Below are 19,300 nucleotides of genomic sequence, written 5' to 3'. Positions count from 1 at the left end.
ATCTCAGCGCTTCCGCACCTTCCGTTTTCGTTGTTCGGTACAGGTGGTTGCTACTTTGACGTCGACCTTCGAGATCATTTACACCGCCACCACCCAGGGATCGACCAGTAGTGCTGACATCTTTTTGCGAGGGTGTAACATGACCCATTCCCTTCAACTGAACTGAACTGGGCTGGGCTTATTTTGCAAGGCAGACAAGTCCAACCCTGTAAGTTCCAAACCAGGTTGACGGCTGCATTGCACACTCGGGTGTGGCTCCCCCCTCTCCCTCTCCCTCCTCTTCCTCTCACCAAGATACTAAAAAGCCAGGCAGCCAGCGCCGCACACCACCACCAGCAGGCAAGCAGACAAGAGCTTTCGTTTCGTCCTTGCTTCCTTGAGTCCTCCGAAGCTCGCCATGTTCCGCTGCGGAATCGCCTACCCACGCTGCAGGTGGATCGTGCCCCTGCTGCTGCTCTTCGCCATCATCTTCGACATCATCGCCATCGCCGCTACGTCGGGCTGGGTGACTGATGAGGAGGGCAAGACGCACTACGCCAGCATGTGGGAGCAGTACCACGGACGCAACGACAAGTGGGAGGAGGGCAAGTCCCTCATGGAGTTCTGTAAGTGACCCGCAACTACTATACACGAGCGTTAACCGTGGCGACGTGAAAACATCACTCGGAGTCGTCATTCATGCGCACTTCGGTAGAAAATGCAACACCTTGCTGTATTAATTCAGTTCAAACTGAGGATGGGGGGAGGGAGGCCTAAACTTTGGAATCCCCCCCCTCCCTTTCCCTTCTCTTACCATATCCGGCCTGGCTTGGGAACACAAACAAACTGCTCGAGCCCAGACCTCCAAGCAAGGGGACAAACCTTGGCCTTAAAAAACTAAAAGGAGACCCTAAAAATTAGAACGTCAGGATGGAGCTTCCGCCAAATTATTGACAGTTCAGGTAGTCGTTATGAGGTGTGTCAGAAAGGTTGCAGGATTTTCACAAGAGATATATACGTATTTCAAACTCAGACCACAAATACATCCCTTCGATCATAAGCCTCAAGCTCAGCAAGCACGTATACAGAGAGAGCCTGTGGTTTTTGTCTTGTTTTTTGTTGTTGATCATCACCGTGTCAACACACTTGTTTACAATGACCTGATTATCATCCAAAAGGAGTGTGTCAGGCTGGTCGTATGGTATCAGTGCATATTTACAAATTTGAGTGTAGCAAAATGGCCTTTGCCCCTTAGATCAAAGCAGAAAATGGTCTCAGCGTCTAATCAGCGTCAAAAAGTATCAACTGTTTCATTGGTGGATTTTTTTTCCACCTTCAGTATGTCCTCCTCCAAGAAACTTTCCTAAACTTGCCCTTGGATTGCTCCACTGCTTTGCACCCTTCACCACGACAACACTGCTGTATAACAGAGGACGCTTTTGTCTAGTAGTACCAGCGCCGGTGTGGTCGTTCGACCGTAAATATCCCTCCTGACGTCTCAGTGAAGCGCGGGGGGGAGACACGGGCGACACAGCCCACATCCCGTTGAGTTGTTTGGACCCGCTTCTTCTTTGCTTTACACACACAACTAACACAAATGGAGATAACCGCAATATTGTGGACCTGTGGTAGCCTTTGGGAAGCTCGTGAGATTCCGGGATGGCCAATCAATTCTAGTGCGCTGTATCTGATTCTCTAAAGATGACATACATAGCTAAGCTAATTCATGCAAAATAGAATGACAAGCATCGGGAGAAGCTCACCATCCTTGTCTGACTCAAACGTTTTTGATTGTCAGCCAAACGGGATCGTTGACGTTTGAGAGAAGAGCGCCAACCTGTCGAACACGTCCGTTGTGTGTGTCTGTGAGTGCGTGTGTGTGTCAGTCATGCCTCAGGCCAGGTAGCTAGGCATCAGATGCACACACACACACACATACACATACACACACAGGTATGAATAATTGAAGGTGTTGGCTGACCCACACGTTAACGACAAAGCGTAGAGAACACAAAAGGCTTGCATGGTATGACTGTGTGGTGCAGAATTTTTCTATGTATACATATTTTGTAATAGTACAAAAACATCAACAAATTCTGTTTGGTAGCGACATAATAATTAAAAATTGTCAACAAAGCTAAATGTGTACATAAAATGTAATGCTTAAAAAAAGAGTTTTTTCTGTCCTCAAGGAAATCAACACACAAGCTCCTTTAAAGCGTGCGAGGAGGTTGCTGTGGTTGTATTCTGTAGCGCTTTTATCTGGAGAGCGTCACGTGGCGCCGCAGAAGGCGTACGTGGTTTTGCGGGCCGCCGCGGACCTTGCTTTGTATCGGCTTAGGCTGTAAATCAGCATCACGGTTATCATCATAATCATTTCAGCCCCACCAAGCAACCACGTTGCATTGTACTGACGTGAGGCCGCCATGTTTGTTTTTCCTGATCAGTGTGTGTTTGTGTGTTGCACGAGCAGCGTGGGCGCAGGCAGTGGCCGCCCTGATGATCATCGGCCTCCTCATCCTCATTGGCGCCTTCATCTTGTCCTGCGTGGCGCTGTGCTGCACGCTCAACGTCACACTACTGCCAATCATCGGAGTCATGCTTATTATTGTTGGTAAGAAACATGTGCACGTATGAACGTAAATAACCGTATGTGGTTGTGTGTTGTTTATGTACTACATCTAATGGTATAGGAACCACGTTGGCCAAACTTAATTTGGGCCTTTACAACATGGTGGCGAATATATTCCGTTTGTTTGTTCATCAACGTTTGAGCCACGTTACCACAGAAACAGCTCTCTACTGTAAAAAGTGGCACTTTTCGACGCATTTCTGCGCTGGGTGCCGTTAACGAGGGCGACCAGAGCATTATGTTTCATGGACAGTAAAGGCTTTGGCCTGCAAACCGCTGGTCCTCTTTGTTTCCTCGCTCTGATGAACGCTTTGCAAAAGGCTTCCCCCGAGCGGTCGTTCACTTGCTTGCTCTTGTTGGGTTTTGCTAGGGAACAAAAGGTCACACAGAGGAGTGAAAGCAGTGAGCAGTAAATGGTGAGGTTCTTTCTAAGTTGCTGGGAGGGATCCAGTACCAAAGAAAAAGGGATGAACAACATGACGACGTGTTGTAGGAGCGGAAGTGAGTGAGCGAGCAAAGGAGGGAGCGAGCGAGCCAGGGTAGGGCTCGGCAAAAGTCGGGTGTGTCAGCATTGGTGGAATGTTGGAAAGTACTTTTACCTCACAGGACCACGTGGACTTGTTTGTATATGCGGTTAGGAAAGAAAGAAAAGATAAGTTTCTGTTTTAAGACTACTCGACGATACAAAAAAGAATCAGCCTTCGAGTACACATTCCCAAGCATGAAACTTTTAGAAAAGGAGCTAATGCGGCATCCAAGTGTGAAATTGAATTTGTACCAAGTACAAAGATGCTTAACACACAGTGTTGACTTGCATTCAGGTGACGGCTACTAATCATCCGTCCGTCCGTCCGTCCGTCCGTCCGTCCGTCCGTCCGTCAACTTGCCGCTTTTACTGGCACTCGTCATCCATTTTGTGCAGTGATTGTTTGTGACAGGAAGTGAAGCAGCTGCTTTGCTTATTTTCTGACTCACAAATTTATCAGTGACTCTCGTGTCTGTCCTGGAAGGGAACACCCCAAAATATAAGTGTATCGTCCTCCCCGCGACTTTAGAATTCCTGAGTGTCTGATTTTTTGTTTTTTTTATTGCATCACAATTCATCACTGACGCCTTTTTTCTCGAGTAGACGCAACGGGCGGTGCCAGATTTGATTGCTTAATTGTGACTCAACACTTTGTTGCTGGCGTGGAGTATTTTCCTCCAATAGTGTCTCGCGTTGGTGTGAAAGTATTTTTCTCACACTCTAGTTAGCTCGGCTGTCATCCATCCTCTACCGGAATGAAATATGGTCACTAGTTTTGATCGCCAGCGAAACAAAATGAGAAATGCTAAAAGGAGTGTGGCATTTCCTTTGCAGTGGTGCTGCAGGTGATCGCCCTGATCATCTACCCGGTCAAGTTCAACGAGCTGATATTCGAGGGCCACTATTACTACACGTGGGCGTACGGCTTCGCCTGGGGCGCCACCCTGCTGTGCATCGGCTGTGCCGTGCTCTTCTGCTGCCTGCCGCGCTACGAGGACGAGCTCACCGGCTTGGCCAAGACCAAGTACCTCTACACGTCCGCCTAAAGCTCCCCCTCGACCCCAACTACCAGCAGCATGTCCTCCTCTGTCTTGGAACATGTGTACACTTTTGCTCCAATTCAAGATGGAGGTCGCATCGGCATCGTCAGTAGCAACCGTTTTGTCCCTCAGTGCTTCGACTTACAAAACGTCACCAAAGTGCCTACTCGCTTGTTCAGAACCGTTTGATCTGAAGAAATTTGATGAATCCAGCTCGCCATGCAATTTGAACTAACAAAAGGGATCAATTGATCTGCAATTTATTGTTCCGAAAAGATCGATGTAAAGTGTTGATCAGGCGCAATTGTTCTAGACTCGATAATCTGGAGCGTTCATTCCAGTGCAAGTGACCCAGTGTGATTGATCCGCAGCGATTGATCTAGCTCTCTAACAAGAAATGCGATAAAAAATACTTAGTATTTTTGGGGGGAAAATTGTATGCTATTTTGTCATACTTTTAGAAAATAGGAAAAAAGGTCTGCCACCCTGCCATTGAAGCTTCGGACAGCAATTTCACACACTGGAATTCTGGTGTTTTCCTTTTTTTTTTTTTTCCTTTCTTTCTTTTCCCCCATTGCATATAAAATATGGTTTCATGTCATGTCTACACCTTTTTTTCCTTGGCATTTGAAATCCTCATTTCTTCATCTTTTTTGGCTGCACGATCTTCATTTGTATTTGTCACAAAGAGACATGAGGCGGATTCATTTTGCTTCGCATTAAATGCTGTGTGATGTAATTGCGCTAAAATACAAACTCTATTGTGATATATCATCTTTTAGAGAAATTAGGATTTTCAAAAGATGTCAGAATGTGTGTAAACCGCTTTGATTGTGATATTAAGTTTTTTTGTTGTTGGTGGTTTAAAGGAAGCAGTAAGTACCGAAATGTGTGTGTTTTTTTTTTTTTTCACAAACTATCGTGTTGTGTTTGGGTTTTATTTGAACCAGTAAAGGAGCAAACTAACATAATTTAGTATGCAAAACACCAAAATCCATTTGTCTGATGTGCCTTAGCTGCTCAAATGTGAGAACTTTGCATCTAAATAATCCTTCTTTGATTTATTAAGTGTGCAAAACAAAAAAAGAGCATATTTTAGTTAGCAATTCATGTAGATAAAAAGATACTATGTGAATCGATACTGACAGACTAAACCAAATGCAAAATATTTGAATATGGGGATGAATCGTGGCAGGTTGCATGTGCGTTGATGAGCAGTAGGAGAAAGACAACTACTGTGCTACTACTGTATTAACGCTCTTTGTCTTTCCGGTGGGTGCGTCACGTGTTTTTATTAACTCTTTGCCTCTTATTGTTCTCCTGCTGTAGTGTCAACTGATTCTCTTTTATTGGTAGTTTTTATTTTTTATGCAATAAACTGTTTCATTTTGACAAAATTGATTTGTTTCTTCAGTGAATAAAAAAAATACTCCTCTGTACTTGTCACTATGACTAATAGCGCCGCAAGCGTCTTTGCTGCCATGCGTGCCGCCTACACAGCAGGTGTGGCATCTGTAACGCTGACGGTTACAGGGACGAGTTTCAAAGTGTGAGGCATGCAATATTCTAGGTAAAGAAAGAAACATTTGTACTGTAGCAGAACCCCAAACACAATTTGTACTACTATAGTAATATTGTTTATTTTAAGACTTATATAGTAATATTTTAATCTTTGTTTATTTTAAGACTTATATAGTAATATGTTCATCTTGTGTTTTATTTTATTTGTGTCGTCAAAGATTTAATAACAATTTTATTACAACAGCAGTAAACAGGAATGCTAAGCTAACTGCTAAACTGCATTACTACTGGCAGTCAAAATGTGTTGTGTGCAAACAGTTTGCTGAACTTTGTCCTCGACTTGCCAACACGCACGCGGACACACAGCCGTGGTGATAAGCGACCAGTGACTCACAACCACTGGACCCCACCCTGGGAAGGGCCTCCTTGAGGAATCTAACTTGTTCCCAGCCTAGCGTGTGTATGCACGTGTTTGCGTGGGGTTAGCGTCAACATTGACAAGTCCTGTTTTAAAGAAGTGACATTTCCGCCATCTGTTGGCCGAGAGCATGTGTTGCTCAACACGAATCAAATCTAATGAGCTTCTTTTCATAAAATAAAATAAAATAAAATTCCTTAATAAATATGATGTTCGTTTCTTAATGGACACTGCAGATTGTGTAATTGATGATTGTCGTACAAAAAATGGCTTGTAAAAGTCATAAAAAATTCACCTGTTCAACAATTGGGTCAAGATTGACATTTTAAGTTATTATTCTTGTTTTAAATCCAATGTGTTTTTGTACGTTTTATTATTGTTTTCAAATGTATTTATTGTTATATGTTTATTTTTGCATTCATGTCTTTGATTTTTGTTTGCATTCATCGTTTGCAGCCTTTCTTACTTGTTTTGCAGTTCTTTTGAGTGTATTTTATTGTGCATGTGTTTTTGCTTTGATTTCGTTTAATCTTTTTTTTCCTTACAGCATTCCTGCGTTTGCAGTCTTTCTTACTTGGAGTGTTTTAGTTTTGCAGTTCTTTTGAGTGTATTTTACTTTGAATATGTGTTTTTGCTTTGTTTTCTTAAAAAAAAAAAAAAATCCCTTACAGCATTCTAGCGTTCGCCCCTGTCGGCCACCGTACAAGGCAGCTCCGCCTGTGAGCTCCCCCTGGCGGCGACCAGCGTAACAGCCCCCAAGGGTTGATGAGGGGAGGGAGGGGGTGGGGGGGGAGACTTGACTTGAGTGAGGGAGGGAAGTAAAATGGGTGGACGGAAAGTCCCTGTGTGGAAATCCCCTTGACTTGGGCTTTTTATCCCCCACACTCTTGCTATCTCTGCTTTCATGGTTTAAACGCTATCGTCGGCGTCCACGCGTGTACTCGTGAACGCGAGGACTCGTCAAAGTGCGAGCTCTTCCCCCCCTCACCTCTCCCCTCCCCCCAAAAAATTCGCCGCGCCGAGAGGAGAAGCTCGAATGGCGCCGAGCGAGAGGATGAGGCTGCCGAGCATCCGGCGGCCTTTGTTGTAGCACCAGCCCTCCGGCGCACGTCGGACAGGTAAGCCCGTCCCAACGACGCGTCGGCTCGGCTTGCCAGGCGAGTCCGAGGAGGCGGTGGCCATGCAGGGCCTTCTCGAGTCGGTTTTGGAAGCGAGCGGCTCACGACAGCCATTGTTTACAAAGACGTCATCCTCCTCCTGTCAGCGGGCTGTCGCGGAAGCCGTTTAGCCGGGCTACGGTCGTCTCTGCGCGAACGCTTTTGGGGGAGGGGGGGGGGTCGTTGGACCCTATTGTTGTCGTTGGGGATTACGTCAGCCTCGTTGGCTCGAACAAGTACTAATAATGTGTGTTGTATGTCTGCGTGCACCTGCCACTCGTGGAGAGGTGAAGCATCCGTGGCACAGGTGTCAAACTCAAGGCCCAGGGGCCAAACTGTAGCCTTCGAAAGCGGTGTTTCTTTTTTAAATTGAGACAAGGCACCCACTTTACATTGGAGATATCAAAAAGTATTATAGTAATGATGATCTTGTCTTGACTTACAAGTTGACTGACATTGTGAAATCCGGGCCTGTTTGAACACAAGGCTCTTATTCTGTTGGACGTTTGGCAACAGGTGACAGCAGGGTCAGGGGTGTGCAGAAGGGTGGCTGGCACCAGACATGGAGGTGGTGGTGGTGCCAGATTGACGTAAACTCTCAATCATAGTCTGCTGATGCAAATATTGGTCAGCTTTTTCTTCTAGAACGTGCATCTGCTTTTGAACAAGGAGTATGAAGCTAAAAAAAAAATATTCTACCCTATAATCTTCCATCCGCAGGCCTTTGTATTTTTCACAAACAAATGTTTTAATGAGAATGATGCTGTAGTCAACACGTATTGAAATGGAGACAAAACTGCAATAAATGGAGTCGGGGTAAAAGTTGTAACTTTGGTAAATGACATTTTAATCTTACACTTAAAATAAAAAGGCGTAATGTTGCCAGAAGAAAATTGTTATAAAAAGCTCACTGCGGCCTTTGTTGTTGCCGGATGCTCAGCAGCCTCATCCTCTTGCTCCGCGCCGTAAAATATGAACCACTGAACAGGCTTCTCTGATGACAAGCAAAAAAGTAGTAACAAAATAAAAGTTCTGATAATAACGGCAAGATAAATTATGGCTCTTACGTACATTGTGAAAATAGCTAATGTTACGTAAAAATGTTTTTTTTAGTGTCAGTGCAGCGTGTGGGAAGTTGCAGATGATGAGTCAAACAAAGTTTGGCAGACGTTTGGACATTTTAGCTACAGGTTTTTGTTTGTCGTCCCGTCAGCGAATTTAAATCTGACGGGATGCCTGATTTGTCACCTGACCCGCTACCGCCAACTTCCTGTGTGCTTTTTTGTTGTTGTAATGCTGTTGGCAGCTCATGTGAGTGAAACGTGCGTTTCCATGACCATAAGATGATCACTTCCAGAAAATGTACCTTAAGAGCTTGCGTTGTCATACTACTTGTCAGCAGAGTGAGCGCATTGTGGGATTACCCCCCCCCTCAAGCACAACGGCACACTGGAGCATTGTGTTTACTCAAACCAGAATACAAGGCTGTCTTTGTGGATTTTATTTGATTTAGTGGACTGATGATTGTGTTTGAGGTGCTTTCCCAAGCCAGCTATAAATTAACCGTCCAATAAAAAAATAAAAGAGGGGAATCTCTGGCTGTAGTTTCCTGGCAGACTAACTGACTCCGCCATCTCCCTCCATTGCAGTTTCCGCCTTCTACCCCCTCGCCCGATCCCGTTCCTCGCCATCATGTCGCAGGGCCAGAACTTCCTCCCCAAGTTCCTGTTTGTGTCCAACCTACTGAAGGCGGTGAAGATCCGCCAGCGGGTGCCCAACGACGTGTTGAAGCCAGCAGCCAGCGGTGGTCTCATGCACCACCTGCGAGGCATGCACCGCTACACGCTGGAGATGATCGCCATGAACCACTTCCCACAGGCTTTCCGCGAAGTGGTGCAGGCCGCCATCTTGGACCGAGTCATGCAGGCCTCACTGGAGCAGGAGAAGAAGCTCAACTGGTGCCGGGAAGTCAAGAAGATGGTTCCCCTGCGCACCAACGGTAAGAGATGGTCGTTGCTCTTATGGTGCCTTTCCCCCAAATGAACTTCTTTGCGTGTCTTGTCGCAAAATTACTTTCTTTAAGTTTCTGACTGACTGGAATCCGGTTTCGACTTAGACCTGTTGCTTCTCCTCATAGTCAACCGACTGTTGCTTGGTCTCCATGTCTCGCCATGGATCTCCTCATCCCTAAGAAAATGGCTCGTGTTGCCTTTGATCGGCTAGAAATCCACTGATTAGCCATAGTTGTTGCAAATGTAAACTTCTGAGTGTTGTGATAAAGGAGCTCAATGAGAACGCCGATGAGTCAACTTTATTTCACGTTTGCTGCTGCGGTTACTGCAAGTGACAGCAGCGAGACCTTCTTGGGTTCCACTTTACTCATTTAGTCACCCCGGAAAAGGTTTTCGAATGTTGCAAAGTCATGTTTTGGTCAAAGGCGTGGAACATCCCAGCGCCCGCACACCCGTTCTGAAGCACGATGGGGAAACTCTGTGGTTTCGCACCCTTTTATTTACAACTCGGGGGTCTGCCCCTTCTTTTTCGCCTTGTGCGCAGGAGGGCTATAAATCTGGCAGGCTCCTAAATAGATTTACATGGCCGGGAAGATTTACAGCGTCCCTCGCGCCGTCAGGTGTGTCACTGGGCCTCGTTAAATCAAACGTGACCACGCTCTTTTAGCGCAGTAAACCAAGCGCAGCTGTCAAGCGCCGTACACAGGACTCTATTTTTAGAGCTGTCCTCAAAGTAGTGCAGGGGAATCATTTTCAGAACGGCCTTTGTATATGTTAAAGGGAAGCATCAGATCAGTCCAAAGTGGAGAAGGAGGAAGCAGAAATAATCTCTTTTATTGCAAGCATCACCATGACTGCATAGATGAGGAACTTGTCCCGTGAGTTGACTCAGAAACGACTGGAGCACACTCGCTCTCACAAGCTCGCTTCCTCATCAGAAAGCACCCTGAAGTTGACAAAACTTTGCCGGTAATAGACACATAGAACGCCCTAGTGCGCAGTGATGATGATATCATCAAAGTGGGACTCACAGTCGCGAACTCCGAAGCACCCAGACGTGACATTCAGCAGAGGACACATTCACACACACATTGAGTGTCTGCTGCTGAGTCACTGGAGCACCGCACGCACGCACGCACGCACGCACGCACGCACGCACACAAACACACACACACACACACACAAAACAGAAGTCCATCAATGAAGAGCCATCTTGAGAAGGTCATAACAATCACAGCTCTTTGCGGCGGCCAATGCTAATTTACATTCACCTGCTACTCTAAAAATAGCTCTAACAATTAAAGCTGCAAGCGACGTATCAAATGTCAACAACATGCTGTGCCCACATTAGAAGGTGTAGCGCTTGACAATTTAGCATGTTTGCACGCTAAGCAATGTCGCTCCTGCCTGGAGTTCACACAATTTTGACGCTTCAGCCCAAAATGTCCCACTTCCCACTTGACTTGGCTTTGCATGAAGCACACCTTTATCTGCTCTGCTGCTTGGTGGGTCTCGATGATATGCAATATTGTAGGGGGTGGGCAATTAATTTTAGTAAGAGCGCCATGCGAGAAACTGGAACAGTTGTCAAGTGCCCGCCAACATGATGACCTTCATTTTGTTTTATATTAATTTTGCATCTTTCTGTGAAGTATTAATTTGTATAGTTGTTTTTATGTAAAATCCTTTTCATCTGCTGTTTTGTACTTAGGAGTGGTTTTGATGTATCAGCTACCAACTGATAAAATGAGTGAATGACTGTTTCATTCACTTTCATTCTGACCATACACACGTTGGTGTGTTTTGCAAACGCACACTCATTCATACTTGATGTGAGTGGCGGTCGCAGTGGCGCTTGCTGTTTCAAGATAACGCGCCAGCATTCCTCCCCTCCCCTCCCCTGTCCTGCCCTGCCCTGCCCTGCCCTCTTTTCCTTTCCCCTCCTTCCGTGGAAAGTCCGGGACCGGTTAAGTGCTGCGTTTGACGTGCCGGGATGAACAAGATGAAGAGCACTAGCTGGGAAATTCCTGTGTTTTGTACGACAACAAGGCTCTCTGCACAATCTTTCACAATGACAGAAAGACCCAAAGAGGCTCTTTAGTCAGCGCAATAATGTCGTTTGGTTGCACCTTGGAAAAAAAAGTAACACTACAAATAAGGTGCTGCTGTGGGGTAACGTGGCTAACGTGGCTAAACGTGGCTACCTTGACTCATCAGCATATGGTCCAAATGAGAGCTGCTACCGTTTTGTTTTGTACTTTTGACTTGTTTTTTAAAAGATGCTATTTTGCTAGCGTGACAACTGACAACACTTTCCTGGGAGATAAGCTTGCAATGGAGGTTTATTTATTTTCACATAGTTTCTCATGGTTGACCTCCTAAGGAGAAACTTTGCTCACTTTGTGCTTTCAGACATGTGAGCGTCATATCATCACACAATCTAGCCCACAGCGCGGAAAATCCCCACGCTCCTCCTTTCCTTTGTGTGTGTCTGTGAGTGTGTGTGTCTGTGAGTGTGTGTGTGTGTGTGCGTGTGTGTGTGCGCGTGTGTGTGGGTGTATCATCTACACGCATTATAGTGTAATTATCTCCAGTCACACGGTGCCTCGCTTAATATGCCTCCAATGTGCCTTGCAGTGTTCGGCCCAGTTGTCGCAAACGTGACTTCTGAACTTTTTGTCTCCGGCTCAAATATAACATGAGGTTTGTTTCTTGTTTGTAAAGGAGATGGCAACTGCTTGCTGCACGCTGCCTCCCAGTACATGCTGGGTGTCCAGGACACGGACCTGGTTCTCCGCAAAGCCCTCCACGGAGTTTTGAAAGAGACGGACACTGGCGTCTTTCGGGCGCGCTTCCAGGCCGAGCTTCTGCACTCTCAGGAGTTCACTCAAACGGGCCTCCGGTACACCACCACGGTCAGAAGCCGAACTCGCTGTGTTAAGAACACCCGACCTTCATTTAATGTGTTCAGTCAAACAACAAATTGCCTTCGTGTGGTGCACGGCTTCCAGAACTGGGAGGACGAGTGGGAGAAGATCGTAAAGATGGCGTCCCCGGTCTCCAGTAGCAACGGCCTCCAGTTTGACTCACTGGAGGACATCCATATCTTTGTCCTGTCCAACATCCTCCGCAGGCCCATCATCGTTATCGCAGGTGCGTGCAACAAGTTCAACAAACAAGAAGAGTTAACGTGTCTTGCGGAGGATTACCATGACCGAGATTCGACATAATTTACACTATTAGCCTAACGACATGCAACAATTGTTTCAGTCAAAATATTTCATCTCAAATATAGATTAAGCCTAAACGGTTTCACTACAAGAAGAAAAATAGATTAATTTACATTACAAGCCAAAGAAGTATATCAAAATAGGAGAACAACAATGCTGATGTAAGTAGAAATGTTATATTAATTTTTGGGGAAAAGGTTATATTTTGGGAGTAAAATCTAAATTTACTCTCTAAAAAAAGTCAAAATCTTTAGCTGAAATATTTCAATCATAAAGTTGTCCAAATATTTTGAAAGAAGAAAGGAACTGTTGACTTAAAAAACAAATGGTACTTATTGTAGGACATAGCAGAGTTGACTTTCATTATTTTGCCATAAGAAATGTAGTCAGATTAATTGCGAGTGGCTTTTCCTTTTTTTTTTTTTTTTTTTTCCAATTTAGCTCGTTCTGAAGTTGTAGCAGAACTCTTTGTGTTCCTTTACTGAAAAGTGCTTTCCTTTACCAACAGACCAGGTGCTGAGGAGCATGAAATCGGGGTCGTCCATCTCGCCCCTCAACGTGGGCGGGATTTATCTTCCACTGCACTGGCCCCCGGCCGAGTGCTACAAATACCCCATCGTGCTGGGCTATGACTCGCAGCACTTTGCACCCCTCATCACCATTAAAGACAGCGGTCCTGGTAAGCAATTAAGGAACAAATCGGTTGCGTGTTGCTGTCCCCCAATCCTATCTACGTTCTCTATTATTAAAGGAAAACTTCAATTTTTCAAGTCTGTATTGCCATTCTTTTTTCTTGTTTAAGAAATACGAGCCGTGCCACTGATCAATCCTGGCCGCGGAGGCTTTGAGGAGCTGAAGGTGCACTTCCTGATGGAGAAGGAGCAGCAAGTAAAGGAGAGGCTCCTCAAAGACTACTTGCTGCTCATTGAGATCCCTGTCATTGGCTTGGGATACGACACCACGCGCATCATCAACGCGGCACGGTACGTTTTATTTAAGGAATGTATATCTGGTGGGGGGGCGTGACACACCGTTTGACTTGACTGAGCAAGGTCCTTGGTAGAGATAATAAGCACAGTGCCGTCTGTGGTCCAAAAGGTTGGATGAGGGCAACTTGCCGGAGGACATGAACTTGATGGAGGACTACCTGCAGCTGGTCAACCATGAGTACCAGCGCTGGCAGGAGGACAAGGAACAGGCGTGGGCAGCCCAGCCTCAGCGCCCGCCGCCCTTCTCCGTCTCACAGCTCTCGCTCATCGAGATCCGCTGTGCCACGCCACGCTGCACCTTCTACGTGTCGGTGGACACGCAGCCGCACTGCCACGAGTGCTTTGAGAAACGCCAGGCCACCACCGCCGCCTCCACCGGAACCAGGATAGAAGGCCTGGTGCACACCAAGGGCGGGGGCAGCAGCGGCGGCGGTTCGGACAGCAGCGAGGGCAGCTCCAGAGGCGGGCGGAGCAGCAGCCCGCCGTCCTCCTCATCCAGCCGGGTGGTGCTGCTGTCCAGCCCACGCCCGCCCCCTCCGCCCACCGCGCCCAGCCTCAGCCTGTACAGCGAAACTCATGCCATGAAGTGCAAAAGCCCCGGCTGCCTCTTCACCCTCAGCGTGGAGCACGCCGGACTGTGCGAGCGCTGCTTCAACTCCAGGCAGTACCAGGCGCCGCCTGGGGCCGGAACTGGACCGGACGCCGTTGCCCCTCACGCACCGCAGGCTCCCGGCTGGAACCAGTGGGGGCCCCCTCGCGAGGCGGAGACGGAGCGCTGCGGCATGTGCAGACAGGAAGCCTTTCGGATATTCAACGGGCTGTGTCCGCCCTGCATGCAGAGGCAGCAGGCTCCGGAAGCGGGCGATACGCAACCCGGCAAGCCCGGGACTGAGGCCTCGTCTTCGGCCTGGAGCCAGCCGAAGGAGCGGCCGTGCCTCACCCTGACGCCGGGCCACGCCTCCGCCTGGCAAGTCCCGCTCGCCCGGCCCTGTAAACGGTCCGGTTGCCAGTTCTTTGGGACACCGGAGAAGTTGGGCTTCTGCACTATTTGCTACGTAGACTATCAGACTAACCACCGTAAGTTCTTTCATCATTGGTTGTTCCTTCTTTCCATTTCCAGTCGACAATTGAAAATCAGCAAAGTACAAGATAATTTGAATATGAAAAGATGCAGTTTATAAAAACATCTACAATATTTTTTTCCAGAATAATGCCTAAATAACAAGTAATAATAATATAAATAACAGGAACAGTCACTTTTTATTTTCACCAATTGAAAATGGAATGTATGAACGTTGCCCATATTCTCATTTGCCTTTCACACCATTTATGAAGTTTGCGCGTTTCCGTTCCAGACCTGACACCTCCTCCCCCAGCCCCGACACAGGGCCGGCATGGCGCGGAGGCTGGCTTCCAGAATGCGGCGCGCTGTCGCGGGCCGGGCTGCGGCGCGCTGGGCAAGGCCATGCTGGAGGGCTACTGCGACAAATGCTACGTCAAAGAGCAAAGTGCACGGCTCAACCAGGTGGCACATCGCACGCCTCACTCCCCTCCCCCTGTCGTGGTAGGTTCCGCTTCCTCTGCCTTAGGAAAAAATATAACAATACGGTTGTTTATAATATATTGCACCTTTTATCCCAATAGCGCGAGCGAACCACCAAACCCCGCTCCACGCAGCAGTCACAGACTCAGACGCAGACACAGTGCCGGCGGAGCGGCTGCAGCAACGTGTCTCCGGGCTGCACGGACCTCTGCCCCGAGTGTCACACGCGGGGGGGCCAGGCCCGGGACGCAGGTCGCCGGGCGCAGGCGCCCAAGGAGAAGTCCAAGCAGCGGTGCCGGACGCAAGGCTGCGACCACTACGCCAACCAGGAGAAACAGGGCTACTGCAACGAGTGCGACCACTTCAAACAGATCTACCGCGGATGAACCCCAGCGACACTCTCCTACTAACCAACCAACAAACCAACTAACTAGCAAGTGACTAACTAGTAACCTTATGGCCTGAAAATCATCACCCTGCCCCGTAACGCCCTTTCCTCTCCCGTGTAGAATGTGAAGAAAAAGTGCGCGTGTGCACGTGGGGGGATAAGCAAACGTGTGCGCGTGTGTGTGTGTGTGTGTGTGTGTGTGTGTTGTGTGTGTGTGTGTGTGTGTGTGTGTGTGTGCGCGCGCGCGCGCGCGCGTGCACGTGCGTGAGTGCGTGCTTGCGCGCGCACAGTAGACATGGCCTCCACAATACCTCTTTGTGCAATTATGACCATCCGACGAGCTGCGGCCGCACGTGTACAAAATGTATTTCGAGGTACCTGCCCACTCGTGCCGGACGCAATGATTGTACGTCAACCGGAAGCATCCGACTTTTTTTTTGTTTCGACCGGTGATTCCCAAGATTACCAGACAGATGAATGCTCCAAGATATTTGTAGTAAACCAAATTCTATGAAATTGGATGAAAGCCAAATGTCTTGTGTGGTTGGAAATCACCGGTCTAGATCACAGCCAAGGATTTCGAGCCCTCGTCTCTCTGGATGCATTTGTGCTTGTTCATCTAGCTTCGTGTTTGTTCTCCAGGGTATGAGCGTGAGAGTTGTGACCGATCAAAAAGTTCCCCACCTACCTTGATCCAAATCATTCAATGTTCTTGCCAAAAAAAAAACACAAAAGAAAAGAAGAGAAGCTCTTACAATCAATTTGTATGATGTGATCACATCTTCCACAAGTTATTTGAGGGAAATCCCTTTGTAGATGTAACTGCCGCTTTTGCTAAACAATTTCATGGCTGTCCAAACGTACATGGGAATTTTCTCAGAAAAGTATATTTTCCAGCGATTGAGGTTTTGGAAATGCACTTTTTTAAGGAAACGCTGACCAGGGTAGAGACTTGCCAAAAAGTGGCTTGTCTTCTTTGTATGATGTCATATTTCAGAGACGGGCATCTCAATTAATTTACATCTTTCAATTCAACCTTGATTTTCTTTTTGAATGCTTTAAATTTGTCTCCCAGCTCAGTTTCTCAGATCCTCATCTCAATTCAGCTCATTGCTTCAAGACGCAGTCGTCTTATTTGTGGTATTTGTTTGGTAATCAGGATACGAACAGACCGGTGCCAAAACTTTATTTTTTCTTGGACTGTTCCAGGGAATGGTAAAGAATAATAGCAAATTTCTTTCAAATCAAATTTTTCCTCATATTCCAACTTTCACATTTTTTTTATGTTGCTTGACTCCAATACTTTGCTCTTTCTTCCCTCATCTCACGATGGATTCAACTTTCTTTTATCTTTTATGTTGTGCCGTGTCATCTACGGTACTTCCCCTCTATCAAGTTCCATGCTGACAGAGATTTAACCCAAATCCCTTAGCGTAAATATACTTTTTTTGTGATCTCCATGTACGTGTGGACTAAAGTCTCTGTTTGCTATCCAAGAGTGCAAGACAGACAGGGCGGGCCCCTGCTGGTTGTAGTGCTCCACGCACAGAAAGCGTCTCCATTGTTGCCAGTGGAGACGCCGTTCAGCATTTGACGTTCTTTTACCTTTTGCAAGCCCCATTTAGAACAGATCAGTTGCCTTGGATATTGTTTTTTGCCAGTTTACGGACCACTGGAGCATCTATACGCAGACCATATGCACACGCACATGCGCACCACGCACACACACCGTTTGATTGCCTACTTGGTCCGACACAATGTATCTGAATGTGTTTGTGCTGCTGCTGTAACGGCACAGTATTGTATTGGGGCTCATCCTCCACAAGTTTTGCCTTTAAGATGGACCACAGGAGCCTGATGCCAGCATCAGCGCTCCCCATTATTATTATTATTATTTTATTATTATATCAACCCTCCTGTGAGTGTCATGTCATGGGTCATTTAAGCAAAGCACTAAAAATGGATTTTAATTGTTCATTTTTTTTCCAAAAGAAATCTGCTGCTGCCCCAGAAAAATAAAGTTCTGTATCATGATAAGATTTTCGCTTTACAAGGTGATGATTTTCACTTTGACAAAAGTTTTTTATTTTTCTTATTTTTTATTTTTCAAACGGTTACTCATGCCCATGTTGAGCCTGGAAGAAACGAGCTTGCTTTTTCCCGAGTCTCGCACCAAACAGGAGGGTTGAAATGCATTTGTGAATATGGATCTGGGTCCGTGCTGTTGGACCTTCCGACCTGATGCCTCATCTTTAAAACACACATACACACAATCCGAACACACGTGTGCGTCTCAAAACTGACATTCCTCTTTTATTTGTTATGAGGGGATTTTTTTTTTCTTACTTCCAGATGTATTTTAATACTAGCTTTGGTTTTCTTTTTTGGTGTTGTTTCTTTGCCAAAATAATGTACTTGTGCCATCAAGCGCCAAACGGTTATTGTTATACCTCCTTAAAAATGGCCGCCTCGGACTAGCGAGACATGGCAAGCGCTCTTTGTTTGATACAGTGGAACGCCCCAACGTCAAACGCCTCAAAAGTCGAATACTGTAATTCTAATTCGTTTTTTTTTTTAAAGAGATTGGCTTACCTTCCTGTAAATTTTTAAAATATTTGTAAATGCTAATGTTACTAATACATAGCCAAAGGTATGATGGCTAGGAAAGACCCCCCACCCAAAAGAGTGTGAACAAAGAATTGTTTTCTTAATAATTTGTTAAAATGGCCCTAAAATTCTTGAATTTGACTCCCCCTAGTAAATGACATCAGTTACATTCACAATAATTTACTAAAATAGTGGAGGCGAGGAGGCATAGTGGCTTATTGTTTCTACTTTTGAGTTCAAAAATGTTAAACATTAACATCTTCTAGGTTGTTTGATTGCCACAGGAATTAATTGGCTTCACCTTATTTTGATGGGAGGAAAACGTTACTGGGCTACTTTGCGTTCGACTTTGAAGGTTGCATTGTATCGCCGAGTGCACCATACGGTATGTTCTTCCGTGTGCGGGCCGAGTTTGCCTTCACGTTCAAGTGTAGTGTGCGTACACTATAGATCTCCGTGTGCTTTAATGCCCTCACCCACTTTGATCCAACCAGTGTGAGAAAAAGGACTAACGCTTTGGGACGTGTAACAAAGGTGTAACAAATCATGCAAGTTTTCTTTGTGGGACCTGTCCACAATGGAGTACTGTATGAAGAGTTTAAAAAAAGCTTCGTTTTATTTGTTAAGTATTTATTCTTATCAAGATATGTGTATTGTGTGATTCAACAATTATTTATATGTTGTCCTGAAATGAATTATTTTTATTAAGAAATCAGAATTATGTCTACTGTGATTTTTGTATGTGTGGCCTCATTGTTGTACTCTTTTTGCATCAAGCTTTTAATAAATAATACACACGACTAAAACATCAATACCAAAATGGGCATTGTAAGAAAGTAACTTGCCATTGAATATTGCTGGGGTTCTTCAAGTATTTACACCTAGAGACACCTCAAATAATTCTCAGCTCTCCAAGTAGTACCATGATAAAAAGACTAAACGTAGCATAGCGTCCAGATGTTCATAAAAAAATAAAAAGAACATATAGTAAACTCCCCACCTGCAAAGAAGTGGAAGGAAGTGGGGAGGTGACATTTTGGAAAGGTTCATGAGGTCATGGGCAGAAGTCGCAATGTCACCATTAAAAGGCTGTCGGTAAATCAACAACGCCGTGAGTCACTCTTTCTTCTATTTCAGGTATCAGTATGATGCAAAAGCCAAAAGTACAGCACAGTTGGACAGGAAGCTGCCATTGTACAAACGAAAGAGGGCGTTTCCATGGTTACCTTTGTTTGAGCAATAAGTCAGCTGTTGACTT

General features: G+C 46.0%; 2 protein-coding genes across 2 annotated transcripts; both read left to right on the top strand.

Moving 5' to 3' along the window:
* The first annotated feature begins 181 nt into the window (after nucleotides 1-181).
* perp (p53 apoptosis effector related to pmp22) lies at nucleotides 182-5,574 on the top strand. The gene is made up of 3 exons (XM_049736564.2): nucleotides 182-605; nucleotides 2,453-2,593; nucleotides 3,972-5,574. The coding sequence occupies exons 1-3, from the start codon at nucleotides 398-400 to the stop codon at nucleotides 4,181-4,183; spliced, it is 561 nt and encodes a 186-aa protein (XP_049592521.1). The 5' UTR covers nucleotides 182-397; the 3' UTR covers nucleotides 4,184-5,574.
* A 1,332-nt stretch (nucleotides 5,575-6,906) lies between these two features.
* Nucleotides 6,907-18,760, top strand: tnfaip3 (tumor necrosis factor, alpha-induced protein 3). The gene is made up of 9 exons (XM_049737014.1): nucleotides 6,907-7,234; nucleotides 8,923-9,272; nucleotides 12,010-12,200; nucleotides 12,297-12,438; nucleotides 13,024-13,194; nucleotides 13,318-13,498; nucleotides 13,614-14,581; nucleotides 14,860-15,068; nucleotides 15,149-18,760. Exons 2-9 carry the CDS (start codon nucleotides 8,966-8,968, stop codon nucleotides 15,431-15,433), a joined length of 2,454 nt encoding a protein of 817 aa, XP_049592971.1. The 5' UTR covers nucleotides 6,907-7,234; nucleotides 8,923-8,965; the 3' UTR covers nucleotides 15,434-18,760.
* Nucleotides 18,761-19,300: the final 540 nt, after the last annotated feature.

The sequence above is a fragment of the Syngnathus scovelli genome, chromosome 12 (assembly GCF_024217435.2).
Source record: "Syngnathus scovelli strain Florida chromosome 12, RoL_Ssco_1.2, whole genome shotgun sequence".
Classification (NCBI taxonomy): domain Eukaryota; kingdom Metazoa; phylum Chordata; class Actinopteri; order Syngnathiformes; family Syngnathidae; genus Syngnathus; species Syngnathus scovelli.
The sequence above is the reverse complement of the archived record's forward strand: the minus strand, read 5'-3'. Positions and strand labels throughout refer to the sequence as shown.

What these genes read in the sequence shown, in the direction of transcription:
- perp (XM_049736564.2), top strand. Translation starts at nt 398, where the DNA reads ATGTTCCGCTGCGGAATCGCCTACCCACGCTGCAGGTGGATCGTGCCC. An exon ending in CAAGTCCCTCATGGAGTTCT is followed by an intron (nt 606 to 2,452) that starts GTAAGTGACCCG and finishes TTGCACGAGCAG; the next exon opens with CGTGGGCGCAGGCAGTGGCC. An exon ending in AGTCATGCTTATTATTGTTG is followed by an intron (nt 2,594 to 3,971) that starts GTAAGAAACATG and finishes TTTCCTTTGCAG; the next exon opens with TGGTGCTGCAGGTGATCGCC.
- tnfaip3 (XM_049737014.1), top strand. Translation starts at nt 8,966, where the DNA reads ATGTCGCAGGGCCAGAACTTCCTCCCCAAGTTCCTGTTTGTGTCCAAC. An exon ending in GGTTCCCCTGCGCACCAACG is followed by an intron (nt 9,273 to 12,009) that starts GTAAGAGATGGT and finishes TTGTTTGTAAAG; the next exon opens with GAGATGGCAACTGCTTGCTG. An exon ending in CATTAAAGACAGCGGTCCTG is followed by an intron (nt 13,195 to 13,317) that starts GTAAGCAATTAA and finishes TTCTTGTTTAAG; the next exon opens with AAATACGAGCCGTGCCACTG.